The sequence below is a fragment of the Channa argus genome, chromosome 14, assembly GCF_033026475.1.
Source record: "Channa argus isolate prfri chromosome 14, Channa argus male v1.0, whole genome shotgun sequence".
NCBI classification, from domain to species: domain Eukaryota; kingdom Metazoa; phylum Chordata; class Actinopteri; order Anabantiformes; family Channidae; genus Channa; species Channa argus.
Genome location: NC_090210.1, coordinates 8,963,185 through 8,977,252, shown reverse-complemented (window position 1 = coordinate 8,977,252; position 14,068 = coordinate 8,963,185). Strand labels below are relative to the sequence as shown.

At 39.7% G+C, this 14,068-nt stretch overlaps 3 protein-coding genes across 3 annotated transcripts in view; 2 read left to right on the top strand and 1 right to left on the bottom strand.

Moving 5' to 3' along the window:
• LOC137098164 (uncharacterized) overlaps nt 1–134 on the bottom strand; it is a 32,943-nt gene extending 32,809 nt beyond the window's left edge. The window contains exon 1 of the mRNA XM_067474094.1: nt 5–134. The gene's annotated coding sequence lies outside the window, so the exon portion shown is untranslated. The remainder of the gene's footprint in view (nt 1–4) is intronic.
• Nucleotides 135–368: 234 nt separating this feature from the next.
• Nucleotides 369–6,728, top strand: zgc:153115 (uncharacterized protein LOC768186 homolog). Its single transcript, XM_067474102.1, has 2 exons — nt 369–870; nt 2,582–6,728. Exons 1-2 carry the CDS (start codon nt 369–371, stop codon nt 2,824–2,826), a joined length of 747 nt encoding a protein of 248 aa, XP_067330203.1. The 3' UTR covers nt 2,827–6,728.
• Nucleotides 6,729–11,330: 4,602 nt separating this feature from the next.
• Nucleotides 11,331–13,276, top strand: tsen15 (TSEN15 tRNA splicing endonuclease subunit). The gene is made up of 4 exons (XM_067528853.1): nt 11,331–11,518; nt 11,611–11,692; nt 12,483–12,618; nt 12,745–13,276. Exons 1-4 carry the CDS (start codon nt 11,444–11,446, stop codon nt 12,914–12,916), a joined length of 465 nt encoding a protein of 154 aa, XP_067384954.1. The 5' UTR covers nt 11,331–11,443; the 3' UTR covers nt 12,917–13,276.
• Nucleotides 13,277–14,068: the final 792 nt, after the last annotated feature.

Below are 14,068 nucleotides of genomic sequence, written 5' to 3'. Positions count from 1 at the left end.
CTACCGTGCTTGAACGCACCGTTAGTCCGGACCAGGGGGCGTAGGTTTGACCGGCTTCTCTTCGGCTCAGACACAATGAACCGTCAGAGTGTGAGGGGAACGCATGTTGGGCTAAACACACTGGCACGGTTTTGGTATTTTATTGTTCTCTATTGTGCCTTTTCTTTGATTTACTTAGTAATTTTCAATCTAAAAGTACACTATGTGGCAATAGCAAGGCTCAGCTTGAAACGGTTGTTTCGTCGAGTTTGATGAAAACGAGGTCGGGAGCAGACTACCGTTAGCCCCTCCTCGCGGATTTTTGTTTTCGCTTCTTTTTGTATTCGTTTCTGACGTTAGCTAAAGCTAACAAAACAAGCCAGATAACGATGTCGCTGACTGCTTCGTCTGACTATTTTGCTGCTGAGTGTCTGGTATCGATATCCAGCGGTCCCGTCCTTCACAGACCCACCCCGGTGGCCCCCGCCAGCCAGCCGGCCACGGTGGGCCTGCTCCCCGGGGAGGCCGATGGGTCGAACGAGGACAGGGAAGTGCGGGAGACTCTCGGGCTGGAGGGGGCCAACATGATGGTGGTGGCCGGTATCCTCACGGACCTGCACGGCAAGTTCCGCCCCATGTCGGCCTACTCGGAAAGTAGCAACTCGTCATGTGGTGGGGAGAGCGGTTACACCACGTTGTCCGACCCCACCACCCCTACCATGACCCCCTCTGCCACCCCGGTCCCAGGACATCAGCAGCACCTGAGAGGAGGGGGAGGAGGAGCTGGAGCCCCGAGGTCGCCAGTGAAGCGACACCAGTGCACTTTTGACGGATGCGACAGAGTTTACGGGAAATCGTCTCACCTGAAGGCACACATCCGCACACACACAGGTATGGAGACAACACCAGCAGTTTTCCATGCTGTTTACTCTACATACGCTTTGCACCGTTCGATAAATAGGTCGTCCCCAACTTCTGCTTTGTCGGCCACATGCACGCCCATATTGTTATTACCATTATAGCAGATAATGGGTAGTATTGTGCTCTTTTGTACTTCACAGGATTAAATGATAGTGGCGTCAGTTTGTGTAAATGTTACCCATTTACCCCCGACTTTGCTAAATAACGTGGCCAAGCAAAGAGGGAAACACAGAAAAAAACTACCCTCACATTCTGACAAAGAAGTAAACTAACAAAAGAACTGGGCCGGACGTTAAAACCGGTGACGAAGATCTTCCTCTCGACGGGATTTGCATATGAAATGAACGTAAGATGAAACCTTAACGTCGAGAGCATAGTTGATTGTCGGACACAGCCTATCCTGTTGATGGCAGCAGCAAGTGTTTGATGTTTGGCTGTGCAGTTTTTCTCTCGGGATCACCACCTCTTCCTGCTGACGAGCTGAAATAGCTTTATTGTCTGCAGTGTCTAAATTATAGATACAGTGTTTGAAGTAGAACTGCAAAGAAGGTGCGTCCAATGTTTTGATGCGCCCTCCCAAAGTCTAAAAATCAATGCATCGTTAAGGGTTTGGGTAGTTTGCTGGGGTTAATATAACTTAATATTTTGTATCACGTCACAACTAGTTTCAGTCATATACTGGCGTAATGCAAAAAGTTGGATTCAACTGAAAATTAGACCAGCCACAGATGTCTGCTAAAATGTGCATGTGATTTCCTTGCAAAATAAGGGGAATTGGTGTGTTCAGGGTCAGTGAGCAGGCGCAAACGGATTAGGCACAGGAAACCGTTCTGGGAACGCCCACGAGGAGTCCTGAAAAAACAACGTGGCGTGGCTTTGTGATCTCGAAAATGGCACCGAACATTTTAATACTCCTCTCCTGGTTAAAAACACTTTGCCTGCTCCGGATTAAGATTAGTAGTAGTTTAAAAATACTTAACCTCGAGAATCTGAATACTCACCTTGAACTGCCATGTTTTAACTAGGTAGAGATTAATATTTTTCCCCATTTTGGAAAACACTGGCATTTAATGTCGTTACTTACTAATCAAGTTAGGTCTAGAGATGCAGTCACATATTTCTTACCAGCGTGTTATTAAAATATTTGTATTCAACTGTAAGCAAAATAAACTTTCCGATATTGTTCTTTGAAAATTAACATACTAGTTTTAAGCAACAAGATATAAAGATGGATTAATAGAAAAAGGCTTCCCAGCTGCTGCATATACATACACTGTACATATTAAAGTTAAATGTTTCGTTTGATTCAATCAATAGAAAAATAACCAAAGTCTCAGCTAAGAACATTTTAAACCAAAATTAGTGTTGTTTTTGCTATTTAAAATAGCATTGTGGATTTTAAAGTAGAGTAGTTAACACAATCTCTGTTAATTAAAATGGTATAACCCTGAAAACAAGATCTTTAAAACAGCTGCAGATAATTCAGTAATAAGAAAATGATGATGCATTTTGGCTAGTTATTTGACTGATGTACCGTGGATTACAGGCTTGTCACAATTATTGTGTATAGAAAAGGGTGATGTGATAGGTGATCTGTTACATTCTTTAAAGCCAGGTAGCTATTGATCTGTAATACTGTGGCTAATGGTTATTCCTGCTCTTACCTGCCTCTATGCTACAGGTGAGAGACCTTTCCCGTGCACCTGGCCTGACTGTGAGAAGAAGTTTGCCCGGTCTGATGAGCTTGCTCGCCATACTCGCACCCACACAGGAGAAAAACGCTTCCTGTGTCCACTGTGTGATAAGCGCTTTATGCGCAGCGACCACCTGATCAAGCACGCTCGCCGCCATCCTGACTTCCAGCCCTCCATGTTGGGACGCAACAAGGCCACATCTTCTGCTTCCAGCCCAGCTGTGCACCATTAGGATAGTGTGGGTTCGGGGTTTTCAGCACACTGGATCGGCAGGAGCACAGATGATCACTGTGCACTCACCATAACCAGCTACAATCAGATCCACTGACTAGGATTTTGCGTTGCTGTGTTGTACCTACAAATGTGCATACACACACGTACACAAATGAACACACAGGGCTGGATGAGTAGGAAAGTAGACTGATCTCATCATCCACACAATAAGTCATGTGACCACTATCCACCTGTTCTACAAAACTAGGGTTGGGTAGAGAATGTTACAAATCACAAAGAAATGGGTATTTGTTAAGAAATTTGCTTTTTGATACTGCTTATCGTTTCCTGAAAGCAAAGTTTGGATGTACTGTCCTTCCATTTCCATCACCAGTTCCACGTGAATCAAAGCTCGTGTATAATGTTTACAAAATGTCAGATTAGAGTCAGCTTCCAAAAGTGTGGCTATGTGTCACAAAAAACAGTGCTGATGCAGCAAAACATTTTTTTTAAACATTCTATATTGTAACATAGTGCAGTTAAAAGTTGTAACCTTTTTATATTGAAAGCTAGACCTGAATAGTAATGTCCATTTTTAGTTTATCCAGTGAATTAATTCCGTACAAATCAAGTACTTCATCATATTGATGCAAAGATGGCATATACCAGTCCTGCTTATTGATTTGCAACATATGACAATATTACTAATGTAAAACCTTTCAACTTAAACGCGTAAATTTTGACATGTTTATAGCAGCTTAAACCTTGAGGAAAATAAATGTGTTTCCTTTTTTTTTTACATACTTTGGTTTGCTTTCCTACTCAGGATTCGATAAGAATTGGAATCATTAAGCATATTTCAGTTGGTAAAACAAGCCCAACCCTAAACCTAACCTCATGTTCTCAAACTGAAACACTTTGAAACAAACAAACACAAACACAAATTGCAGGGATTGTTTTTCACATTTTCTGAAAAAATGCACATTCATCATCAGCCAAAACTCCTGTTTTCTTGTGGTTAATTTTTAGTTTGCTGTGACCTTCAGTACCATTTATTTACCATGAGTAGCACAAAATTGTGATATTAGGTAGCGAGGCAGTGATTAGGAATTTTTGCTTTTTTAGCTTTGCTGAGACCATATTCTAAGTTTTAGTGGTGACACATTCCTTATTTTATTATTGCATTAGTACCATCTTTAAGGCGATATTTTTTTGTCAATTATTTTTCCAATTTACCTATAGTTCATACATTACCTGGGAAAGGAGGTGAATCAGATTTCACTGTAGAACATTTTGCATGCCATCCTTTAGATCAGTTGTCATCCATGAAATGCTGACACATAATACACAGTAGTATTATGTCTAATACTGATGCAAATGTATATAAGCTTTAAGCTTTTAATGTAGATTAATGGTAATGCTACTAACATCAGAATTAATACATGTGATGAATTGTAGTCCTTATATTAGGGGTGATTTATACGCTTGATAGGATGGCATTGCCTGTGAGTGTCAGTGTGTATGTTTTTGTTTTTTGTTTTTATTAACTTTTTTAGTGACTGGGATAGGAAAAGTGCGTATGTGATGGTATCAAAATATCAAGGGGCAGTGTTTTTTTTTTTAATGACTGCTAACTTCAGAGTAAAAGTTTTCACCCTCCTCATTGGCGTGTGGAGCCAAACAAAAGTTTTTCAGGATCGTTACACACTTTGAGTTTCTGCAGCCGATTATGCAGAGTCTTATATGTAGTGCTGAAAACATAATTCCTATAATTACTACCTGGGAAACAAAATTGGTATAAAAAGTATTTTTTTAAAAATGACTCAGTCTGCTCCCGCCTTTATTGTGGTGGACATTTTAAGCACAGCAAATGCACAGGTGAAACTAACAACCTTAGCAAATGCTCTGTGTATGTCTCATTAAGCCAGCAGGCTCCTCTAAATGAGATGCAACCATAAATAATGTTCTCACTTACATTAAGCTTGAGAAATGACCACTAATATAACAATTTGGTACTAAAAGAAAAGAAACAATGTTAGAAACCTATTGAGAACATTTGAGCAAACTGGCACCTAAATACCATTGATGTTTAACTGAATTAAGCAAACCTAAAGTAATTTTAGATTCTACAAATTGAGTCTGTTATTTCTTTTTAATGTTTCCACACTGTTTGTCCAACTCATGGACTTTATCAACTCCTTTATCTCAGTGAACAACAATTCTTCAGGAATCGCTGAACGCCTTAAAGTATGTCATAACTACTTTGCACCGTGTTTACAGTTGGATCATTGTGTAGGTATATATGCCCTTCCTTGGGCTCATTGCAGATACTCATTATGCAATATGGCACTTTTTTCTTACAGGTGTATTTAGCTGACTAGTGTAATGTCTTACACTGTTACAATGCTTCTACAAGCAAGCACTGTGGAACTTTGCTAATGTGTTGATAACCAATGGTTTGTAAAACTGCCTTTTTGTCCAAGTGCTTTAGAAAGCGTGATACAAGAACTAATAGTTGTTTTTTGTTTGTTTGTTTTTTGTCCTTTTATTTTGTTTGCTTAGTCATCCAGGCCATCTCTTGTGGATGTTGTGTGTGTGTGTGTGTGTGTTTTATTTTTAATAGGAAAATGCTCTAGTGTTCTTCCCAGATCTGTTGACACTGTTTCCTCCACACTAAGATCAAAGAGCGACTGCATGTCTTCCTCATTTATGTCCAACTATCTTCATACACCATTTAACTGTTGACCTTTTATTTTAATGGGAGCTCCACTCGCTGAAGTGAATGCAATGATTTGAAATTTTGTACACATCTCCTCAGAGGTTCAATCTGTTGACAGTTTGTGGTTGCTGCTGGCAGTAACCTCAAACACATGGACTGATTAACAAAGGAACACACAATATACTCTTTTTACATTTTGCAATAGAAATATTACCATGCGTCTTTCTTGAAAGATAGAGGCGTTTTTCACATAGACTCTCAAAGCTATAATATCACCATAACAACATACCTCACAGTTTTTTTTTTGTTTGTTTGTTTTTTTGTTATCTGTACAGAATCCATCCATCCTGTCATACAGAAATTCCTATAAAGCCATGGAGCCTCGGGTTTTAGAAATTGGTTTTATCAGCTAAGTGCTCTGCTATGTACCCATGTCCTTATATATCTATATGCAACATCACTACTACCTTTGTAGCAGCAGAATTTTCTTTTCTTCTCTCAGTTGTTAATAAACAGTGGTAATTGATGCCACTAGATAAATCTTGTACTAACAGCCCCTATCTTTAAAGCCCGGCAGCTGTTTTAACTAGCAAGGGATAGACTTGCTGCTGGCTGGGGCAGATGCAGAAAAATGGATATTAAATGTAAAACATACCTGTATACTGTCAATTCACTGAGATATTGTTGAAAAGAGCTCAGTCCAAATGTATTTGTTCATATCACTGATGTGGCTTGATGACAGATGCATTATCCACTTTAGAATAAGTTTTTGTTGTGCTGCCATAACTTCTCATCATACCACAAATTCAGATATGCACATTGTACAGAAATGGATGTTTCTTTTTTAAATTGATGCCTAATTCTTACATTAATGTATTTTTTAAAATCCTCTTATTAAAGCTTTAGTTAAGTAGGAGGAACTGTGGAACTAAATAGTTGCTGCAACAAGCTGTTTTGATATTTATATTCTCAGGTGTCTTAAATTTTGAGCATTGGAGTTTCAATATTTCCTGTGCAACACCGAAGTACAAGCATGCGTGATTTCTTTTCCTGATTAATTTATTACAGAAATGGTATCATTTGTGTGGTTTAATTTCATAACTCATTTTGTGATATGGAACAGTACTAATATTAAATGGTTCCATTGTTTGCTTGACCTGAAAATACCAGTGCTTTTTAAAAAATTAAAATCCTTAAGTTTATTGTTGTGTTTATCTTGTGTATTCTTTCTTCTGCTCAATGATTATAGAATTATAGAAATCCATAAAGGCATACTTAAAGAAGCTTTTATGACTTACATTGTGAAAAGTAATTACATATATATTAATCATGAACATAATTTTCTTTAGGACAAACATTTACTCTATTACTTTCCAGTTTTAGTCTTGAGAAGTGGACTTTACGGGTGCTATGCAGGATTACCATCGAGCCAAAGCAGGCTACTGCCCTGGGGCCACATGGCTCTAGGGGACATTAAAAGCTGCTTACTGTGGCTAATCTGACACAATGGGGCCTGTAAGGTAGGTCATGAAGGGGGTCCTTCTGTTAAAACGTTGCATATTCCTAAATATTGAGTGTCATCAAATACACACTGGAAATCTGAAAACATACTGTTTCTAGTTTTTCTATACTGTCCCTGTATAGAAAAGCTGGTCACACTGCACAGACAAAGGGAGGAAAGGTTGTTAAAAGGGGAAAAGGTGTGTAGGGTAACATCAGTGCTAGTCAGAGTTCATCTCTATCGCCACTGGCAGGGAGGAGAGACCTTTCACCACAAGAAGAAGGAGGAACCACAGGCCGATTTGCCTGAAGCAGGTTCTTGGCCCCCTGCAAGGACAGGACATAGGAACAGCCTGTATGCACAAGATCACTGACTCCCTTCACCCAGTACCATGGCACCTTCACCTGCAGCAGCTTATGCCATAGCAAGAAAGTTTTGTCAGTGATAGTTCTGGGGTGCTTTGATTAAAACACTACTAATTCTTGGGAAAACGAAAAGTGACAGAGAAAAATAGCTCACATAAGGTCCCAATCAAATAGTGCTCTCTGCACACCGTCCATGATGGACACCATGCTAATGCAAAATCTGTGCTCAAATGTCACATCATCCTCTAGCACAAGCACCTGCTGCAGTTCCTGCTGCACCACCTAGAGGTAGACACATAGCAGTTACACAGCCGTAACAACCGTACGTTCTTCATGTTAAGACATACACCGATGAGCCACGATATTAACACTGGTGGTCTTAATAATGTCATGGAAGTCAAGGGTCAGCATGGTCCCTCTGAGCAGTGTGCAGCTACGCTGCCCCATACACAGCAAAATGTGACACACTGTATGCAGAGGTGGTAGACGTACACAAACTCAACAGTCAAGTAAAATTGGAAGTATTGGCAAAAAATAAAAATAAAAACATTAGACTAGAACATTAGACTACAAGTACCACTTCCAATCTTTTAATCAAGTAAAAGTACTAAGCAGATTATCTACATATAGTAAAAGTAGTCCACTAAGAAAACGATGTATTTTAAACAATACAGTCAAAGATCGCTGCTGGCAAAGGTGGAGAGGATTTCATCCACTGTATGTGCTGACAGGTGGTTAACCCATAATGATACATCAACATTTAATTATTATTAATCTTTTTTATACAAAAATATTAGATTTGTATAATAAACCCATTAAGTAGTATTAATGTTGTGGCTGATCGATGTAAGTTAACATTCAAAGAGTAAAGTTAAGTAAAGCCAATCTCTCCTTTAGTCACCCAGAATATGGGTCTTTGTACCCAGGCAACATGACGATTCCCATGGCCTGCAGCTTGGAGAAGTTTACTGCTCTGTGAATAATACATTTTCCCATCATAAGTCCACGATATGCACAATTTAAGCTAAACACAATGTTAAATTCTAGCAATAAAGACATTCTGTTGTTTCCCAGTACACTAAATCTCACCACCGTATTTAATACAGGGTCTTTTCTTATTAAAAGAATAAGTACACTCACTGGCCACTTTATGCAATCTAATACAACAGCTCTGGCATGAATTGTACTTTAACAGCTTTTAAGTAGAAACTGTCATAATTCTAATCTTAATTCTACTCTACCATTCTGTTTATTATGAGGTCGAATTGGTTAGTGGAGTCATACTGGAGTGCATTATAAGAAGATGTAGTTCTACTATTTTACTTTTATTTTCATTTTTGATTTTTGTTGACAACATATTTTTTGGTTGCTTGTACTTGTAATTATTTTTTTTTAAATAGGGGCAACTTCTGAATGCTATAACCACTGCACAATAAGTGGTTTAATTATATGTCATACTTGCCATCCACAGCCTCTAGTTACTCTGGCGTCGATACGGAGGACTGGGAGAGAACTCAGCATCCTCACCCGCTGGTCTGAGCACCACTTCAGGTTGATTAGAAAGATTCAGCGGTGGAGAACAGCAAGAAATAATTCACCATAACAGCGCTCTAAATTTAGGAGATTCATTTCCTCTGCTATTAAAAATTTATATGCACCTCATCAAATCCCAACTTTCCTGGTTCTTTAGGTGTAGTGTGCACATATTTTGATGGTTTCATGGTGTATTCAACTGGAAGGAAATTTCACACAGTTCACATTTCTTATTTCACATAAACATAAACATAATTTTCTAACACAGTCCTTTGGTATCAGTGTATCACTTTAACTTCAAACTAATGTGAAATGTGAGGCATTGGACTTTAACAGAGGAGTGAGGCATGTGTCAGGACTGTGAGAGCAAACAAAAACATATATGCTCACAAAAGACTGAGCAAAGCCTGAAGATAGAGTCTTGAAATTTGCTCTGTTATCAATTCAGCCATGATATAAAACAGATTAAGTGCTTACTGAGTGCCTCTGGTAATGTGTGGATAAAACTTCCTTCTGCAGTGTCTGGTGTGGCTGCAGGGACATTGGTAAATATCCATAATGTTCCTTATTGCACACATACTGTATATCTGGACTCCTGCAGGATTACATGCAAATCAAAGCAGCCACCTCAAATGCTGTGACAGATACCTTTATTCACTAATGGTATGGTAACATAAACACAAATAATAGTGTATCCAAAATTTGAGTTAAACTGAAACACATTTTGATGAAGGTTTCAAGTCTAGGATTAAAACCTTCCTCTTTGATAAACCTAATAGGTATAGTCATGCTGCTGTAGGCTCAGACTGCTGGGCTTGGCTAGCCCTGCAGCGTAGGTTCAGCAGGTAGGTGGAGTGCACCATCGGAACTGCATAGCAGCCCTGCTGCTTCTATTTACGGATAGGAATATTCTCTGAGGTTCATGTGTCATAGCTTTAAACAAGACTAAAAACTTATAATAATAAGTTCCAGTTTTCAGTCATTGACATTAATATTTTGGAAGTGCCTTGTTTTGTATGATTGTTTTGTGTTTAACAAACTGTACCTGAGGAGTAATGTCACACCAGTAGTTGGAATAAAGGCTTTTTAATTCCAACATGGGTGTGTAATATTCTCTGCTATCAAGTTATTGAGAACCTGGGGGTTGGTCAGCAAGTTGTCACTTTCTGCAAACTGAGGGTCAAACAGGAAACATTAACAAATGACAGAGTGACAGGTATGTAGTGACAGTGGATTTTCCGCTGAGCAGATACATCAATATTTTACTGATTCACCAATATATAGTCAGCCCAAAGTCGTCTGGAAGCTCTACATGCTCCATGCTTAAACTTCCTCACATGTGTAAACTGAGAGTCAGGGCAGTGTTTTGGACCCTCCACATCAGCATAAAAGCTGAGACAAAGAGGGGAAGACAGAATAACTCAGTATTTTAGGATACAAAGATTGAAGGTTATTATGGTTATTACCCTCATTACATAACCAAAAAAGGGTGGATAATAAATTATGTTGCTGACTTGGAGATATTTTAACTGTGTAGCCCTGGTTTTACCTTGGTTGCCCCACAGGTCTCCACTCCACAGAGTGGCACAGGTGCTGGATTTCTTTGAGCCAGTCCTGAAGAATGGCTGTACAGTTGTCCACAATGTGGACACAGAGTGTCAACTCTGAGTATAATTCATTTTCTCTTTTACTTGCTGCATTTCTTTACTTTTATGTGTGTAGTTTTCTCAATTTTCTGAGAATAACATATTTTTCCTACAAAGAGTGATTTATAGCTCTTCAATCAAATCCCCATATTTCTGTACATTATCAAATCTTCCATAAACCACAATTTAAGTGAAGAACCGAATTTTCAAGTAAGAGTTAACGATCTTTTTTTAAAGAAATGATCAGTGCAGTAAATAAGTAAGAAGTAAGAGAGACTGTGCTCTGCATTGCGTGTGAGGATGGTGATCAACACTGTTGGTTTTAGCAAAGAAGAGTTCTGCTGGGCGGGTTGGACAAGCTGATCAGCTGTACAGGAAAAGCTTCCCATTTAAAATCACAATTAATTATCGGAATGCCAAAAATTCAAGAGGCGTATTTTCAACAACACCATTGCCACTGAGGAAGAGAGACAGACTCTCACACACGATAAAACGGAGTGTGAGAGAGAAAGAGAGGACATCTGGGGTTGGTCTATGTACATTAACTTAAATTATTATAATTAAGGCCAAAGAAACCATGTGGGTTCCCATTATTATTATTTGTATTATAATTATTATTGTTGTTGTTGTTGTTGCTATGTAGCATGTGTAGCCTCAAATTATCTGCGGCTTTTTCGCCCTGAGTTTATTTTCTCGGGCAACTGCTGTTTCACTGCCTGACAGATCCGCTGAAACAACACAGTAACATTTTCTACCCGGACGAGTTTCACTGTAGCACCCCGGCAAAACCTGAAAACAGTTGGCACATGTCCTGACAGTAGACCTAGTCTAACGTGCCACTGATTTGCTTGTCAGCACGTTTTACAGTAAAAATGTCGCAGGCGTCAGGCAGAGCGGATATTCCCCAGAAAGCTGCACCTCCGAACTGGATCCTACAGCATCCAGCGGTGGGTGTCCGAGGACCGCTGTGCTGCGTTCACAGCTCAGGGGATAACTAACTAACTAAATGCACCAACCTGTGTCTTCTTCTTTGTGTTAGTTTCAGCAAATGAAGGAGCTGGAGGTGGAGGACAGCACCCAAGTGCACGCAGCTTTTCTTGTCTACATTGATCTTGCTGAGGGTGCGTTTCCCAACATTTGAGACAACACGTCTGGTATAGTTGTGTTCATTCTGTTTGGTTGCGTGTGTCTTGCAGAGACAAGGGCTTATCTAATAGTTAGTAGTAAGAATGTAGGTATAATTCGGTTATTGTGGTTCGGTTATATGTGGGCGACTGTGGCACAGGAAGGTAGAGCGGTTGTCTACCAATCTCACAGTTGTTGGTTCAATCCCCGGCTCCTCCGGTCACATGTCGAAGTGTCCTTGAGCAAGACACTGAACCCCAACTTAGTTGCTCCCGGTGAGTGTTGGCCAGTTGCATAGCAGCTCCCCCATCGGTGTATGAGTGTGTGTGTGATTGTGAGTGTGAATGGGTAAATAAGAAGCAGTGTAAAGCGCTTTGAGTGCCAATAGGTAGAAAAGCGCTATATAAGTGCAGACCATTTACCATTTACCATTTATTTTTACACTCGTTTATTTTTTAAATCTCATAAACTGGGGTTTGTTATTGTCAACGTGGTGATTTCATTACAGTATTAATAGATTCTACATCTATTAATAATATTTTTATTCGCTCTTTGAAGTTTCAGTTACACTGCTGAGGTTTCTTGAATAAAAGTGAGGCATTTTAGAAGCATTCAAGTTATAATTTCCTATGATATTAACCTGTAGTCACCTAATGTGATTTTACTGTTTAAACAGCAATATGCAGAATGAGACATGATAAAACAGTGTTCAGCAGTGCCTGATTACTTTCCCTTCTAATGAACAATGTGCTACATCCTCACACTGACCTTTCCTGTCCTTCACAGTGCGTCAGTGGAAAGAAGTGTCGTGTGTCAAGAGTCCTGAACTGCAGGTGGTTTTGCTGGAAGGGAGGGAGAAGGAAGGAGCACAAATTCAGACTGTTCTTCCTCTGCCTGTTGAGCGCGCTCTGAGCCACAGAAGGTGAGTGGACATCTGACAGGCTCTTCAGCTTGTTCCTGCTTTTGGTTCCTGCTTTATAGATTTTGACTGTCATCCTCCCAGTTGGTCACAACTTAATACATTATAATCCTCTTCTTCATTATGGAGCATTCGACACGTGCTGGCCAGAGGCTTTCCGATGCTGTTGTGTGCTGTAGCGTCTGACTCCACCCTGGTCTACCAGAGAATGACTGATGGCTTGGTGACACCAGACCCTCCTGTAGGGCCTTTTCAGGATGTGGGACGGCGGCAGCACCGGAAGAGACGGCAGCAGTGCTGAGCAAAGTCAGAAGATGACGCATAGAAGAGCAGATATGGAAAGAAAGAGGCTGAACCTTTAAAAATGGTCCTGAAGATGGACTGACATTATGGCCTGTGATTCCCTCTCAATCTGAAATCACTGCCTACACGCAACCGGCAAAGTCTACATCAGTGGTTCTTTAAAGAATGTTTACTTTGACCTTACAAGCCGCACATGTCTATATGTTGTCAGAAGGTCAACCAAAGAGTAATTTTTTTTTTCATTAAAGTCTCGAAGAAGTTAAGTTGGCCACAAATTCACCATAAATGAGCGAGCAACGTTTAACGTGTAAAAAATATTTTATGAATGAATAATTGAATGTTTGTTTGTGCTTCACAATTCTGTAGTTTCCCTCAGATTTATCTTGTAACTCTTTGGATGCTCACAAACCTGCTGAGCTTTGTGTTTACACAACCTCATTGTTTACAGTATGTGGTCCTTGTTGGATCCGGAGACATGTATAAAACATTTTAAGTGCAGTACAGCTCTTTCTGGATTTTAGAGGCTGGTGCACTTAGCTATATACATTTCTTCAATTCAATTCAACTTTAACGTTAAAGTCATCTCAAGGCACTTTACATAATAAGGTGTATAAAGATGTATAGAGAAAGGAGGTAAAGAGGTAAAGGACAAATCCTAGTCAAAAATAACTCCAAGGTTACTCGCAGTAGTACTGGAGCCCAGAGTTGTGAGTTAAAGTGAAGCCTCTCATCTGTAGTTACACTAAGTATTTGCGCTTATCATGCAATTATTTAATAAGTAGTCCTTTACTACAAAATACTTACACTGTAGGTATTTGTCTTATTCTCATGTTTACCAAAGTTTATTTAATGCTATCCAGTAACAACAAATATGTATCCATAGGGATCGTGGAGGTACACTGTTGTTACTAATGAGTACACGGTAAGTTCACTTTACTTACCCTGTAAGTCGCGGGCTGTAATCTAAAGCGTTACCACACAGTCAATCCATTATCTTTAACCAGCTATCCCAGAGGCAGACAAGCATTGACACCTACGGCCAATTTAGACACACCAAATAACCTAACATCCATGTCTTTGGACTGTGGAGGGAAATCCACGCAAACACAGGGAGAACATCCAAAGTCCACACAGAAAGGCCAAAGCTGGC

Bases quoted from the DNA above. Each gene is read 5' to 3' on its own strand.
- zgc:153115 (XM_067474102.1), top strand. From the start codon at position 369: ATGTCGCTGACTGCTTCGTCTGACTATTTTGCTGCTGAGTGTCTGGTA. The intron at 871-2,581 runs GTATGGAGACAA...TCTATGCTACAG, and splicing joins ACACATCCGCACACACACAG to GTGAGAGACCTTTCCCGTGC.
- tsen15 (XM_067528853.1), top strand. From the start codon at position 11,444: ATGTCGCAGGCGTCAGGCAGAGCGGATATTCCCCAGAAAGCTGCACCT. The intron at 11,519-11,610 runs GTGGGTGTCCGA...TCTTTGTGTTAG, and splicing joins GGATCCTACAGCATCCAGCG to TTTCAGCAAATGAAGGAGCT. The intron at 12,619-12,744 runs GTGAGTGGACAT...TTCATTATGGAG, and splicing joins CGCGCTCTGAGCCACAGAAG to CATTCGACACGTGCTGGCCA.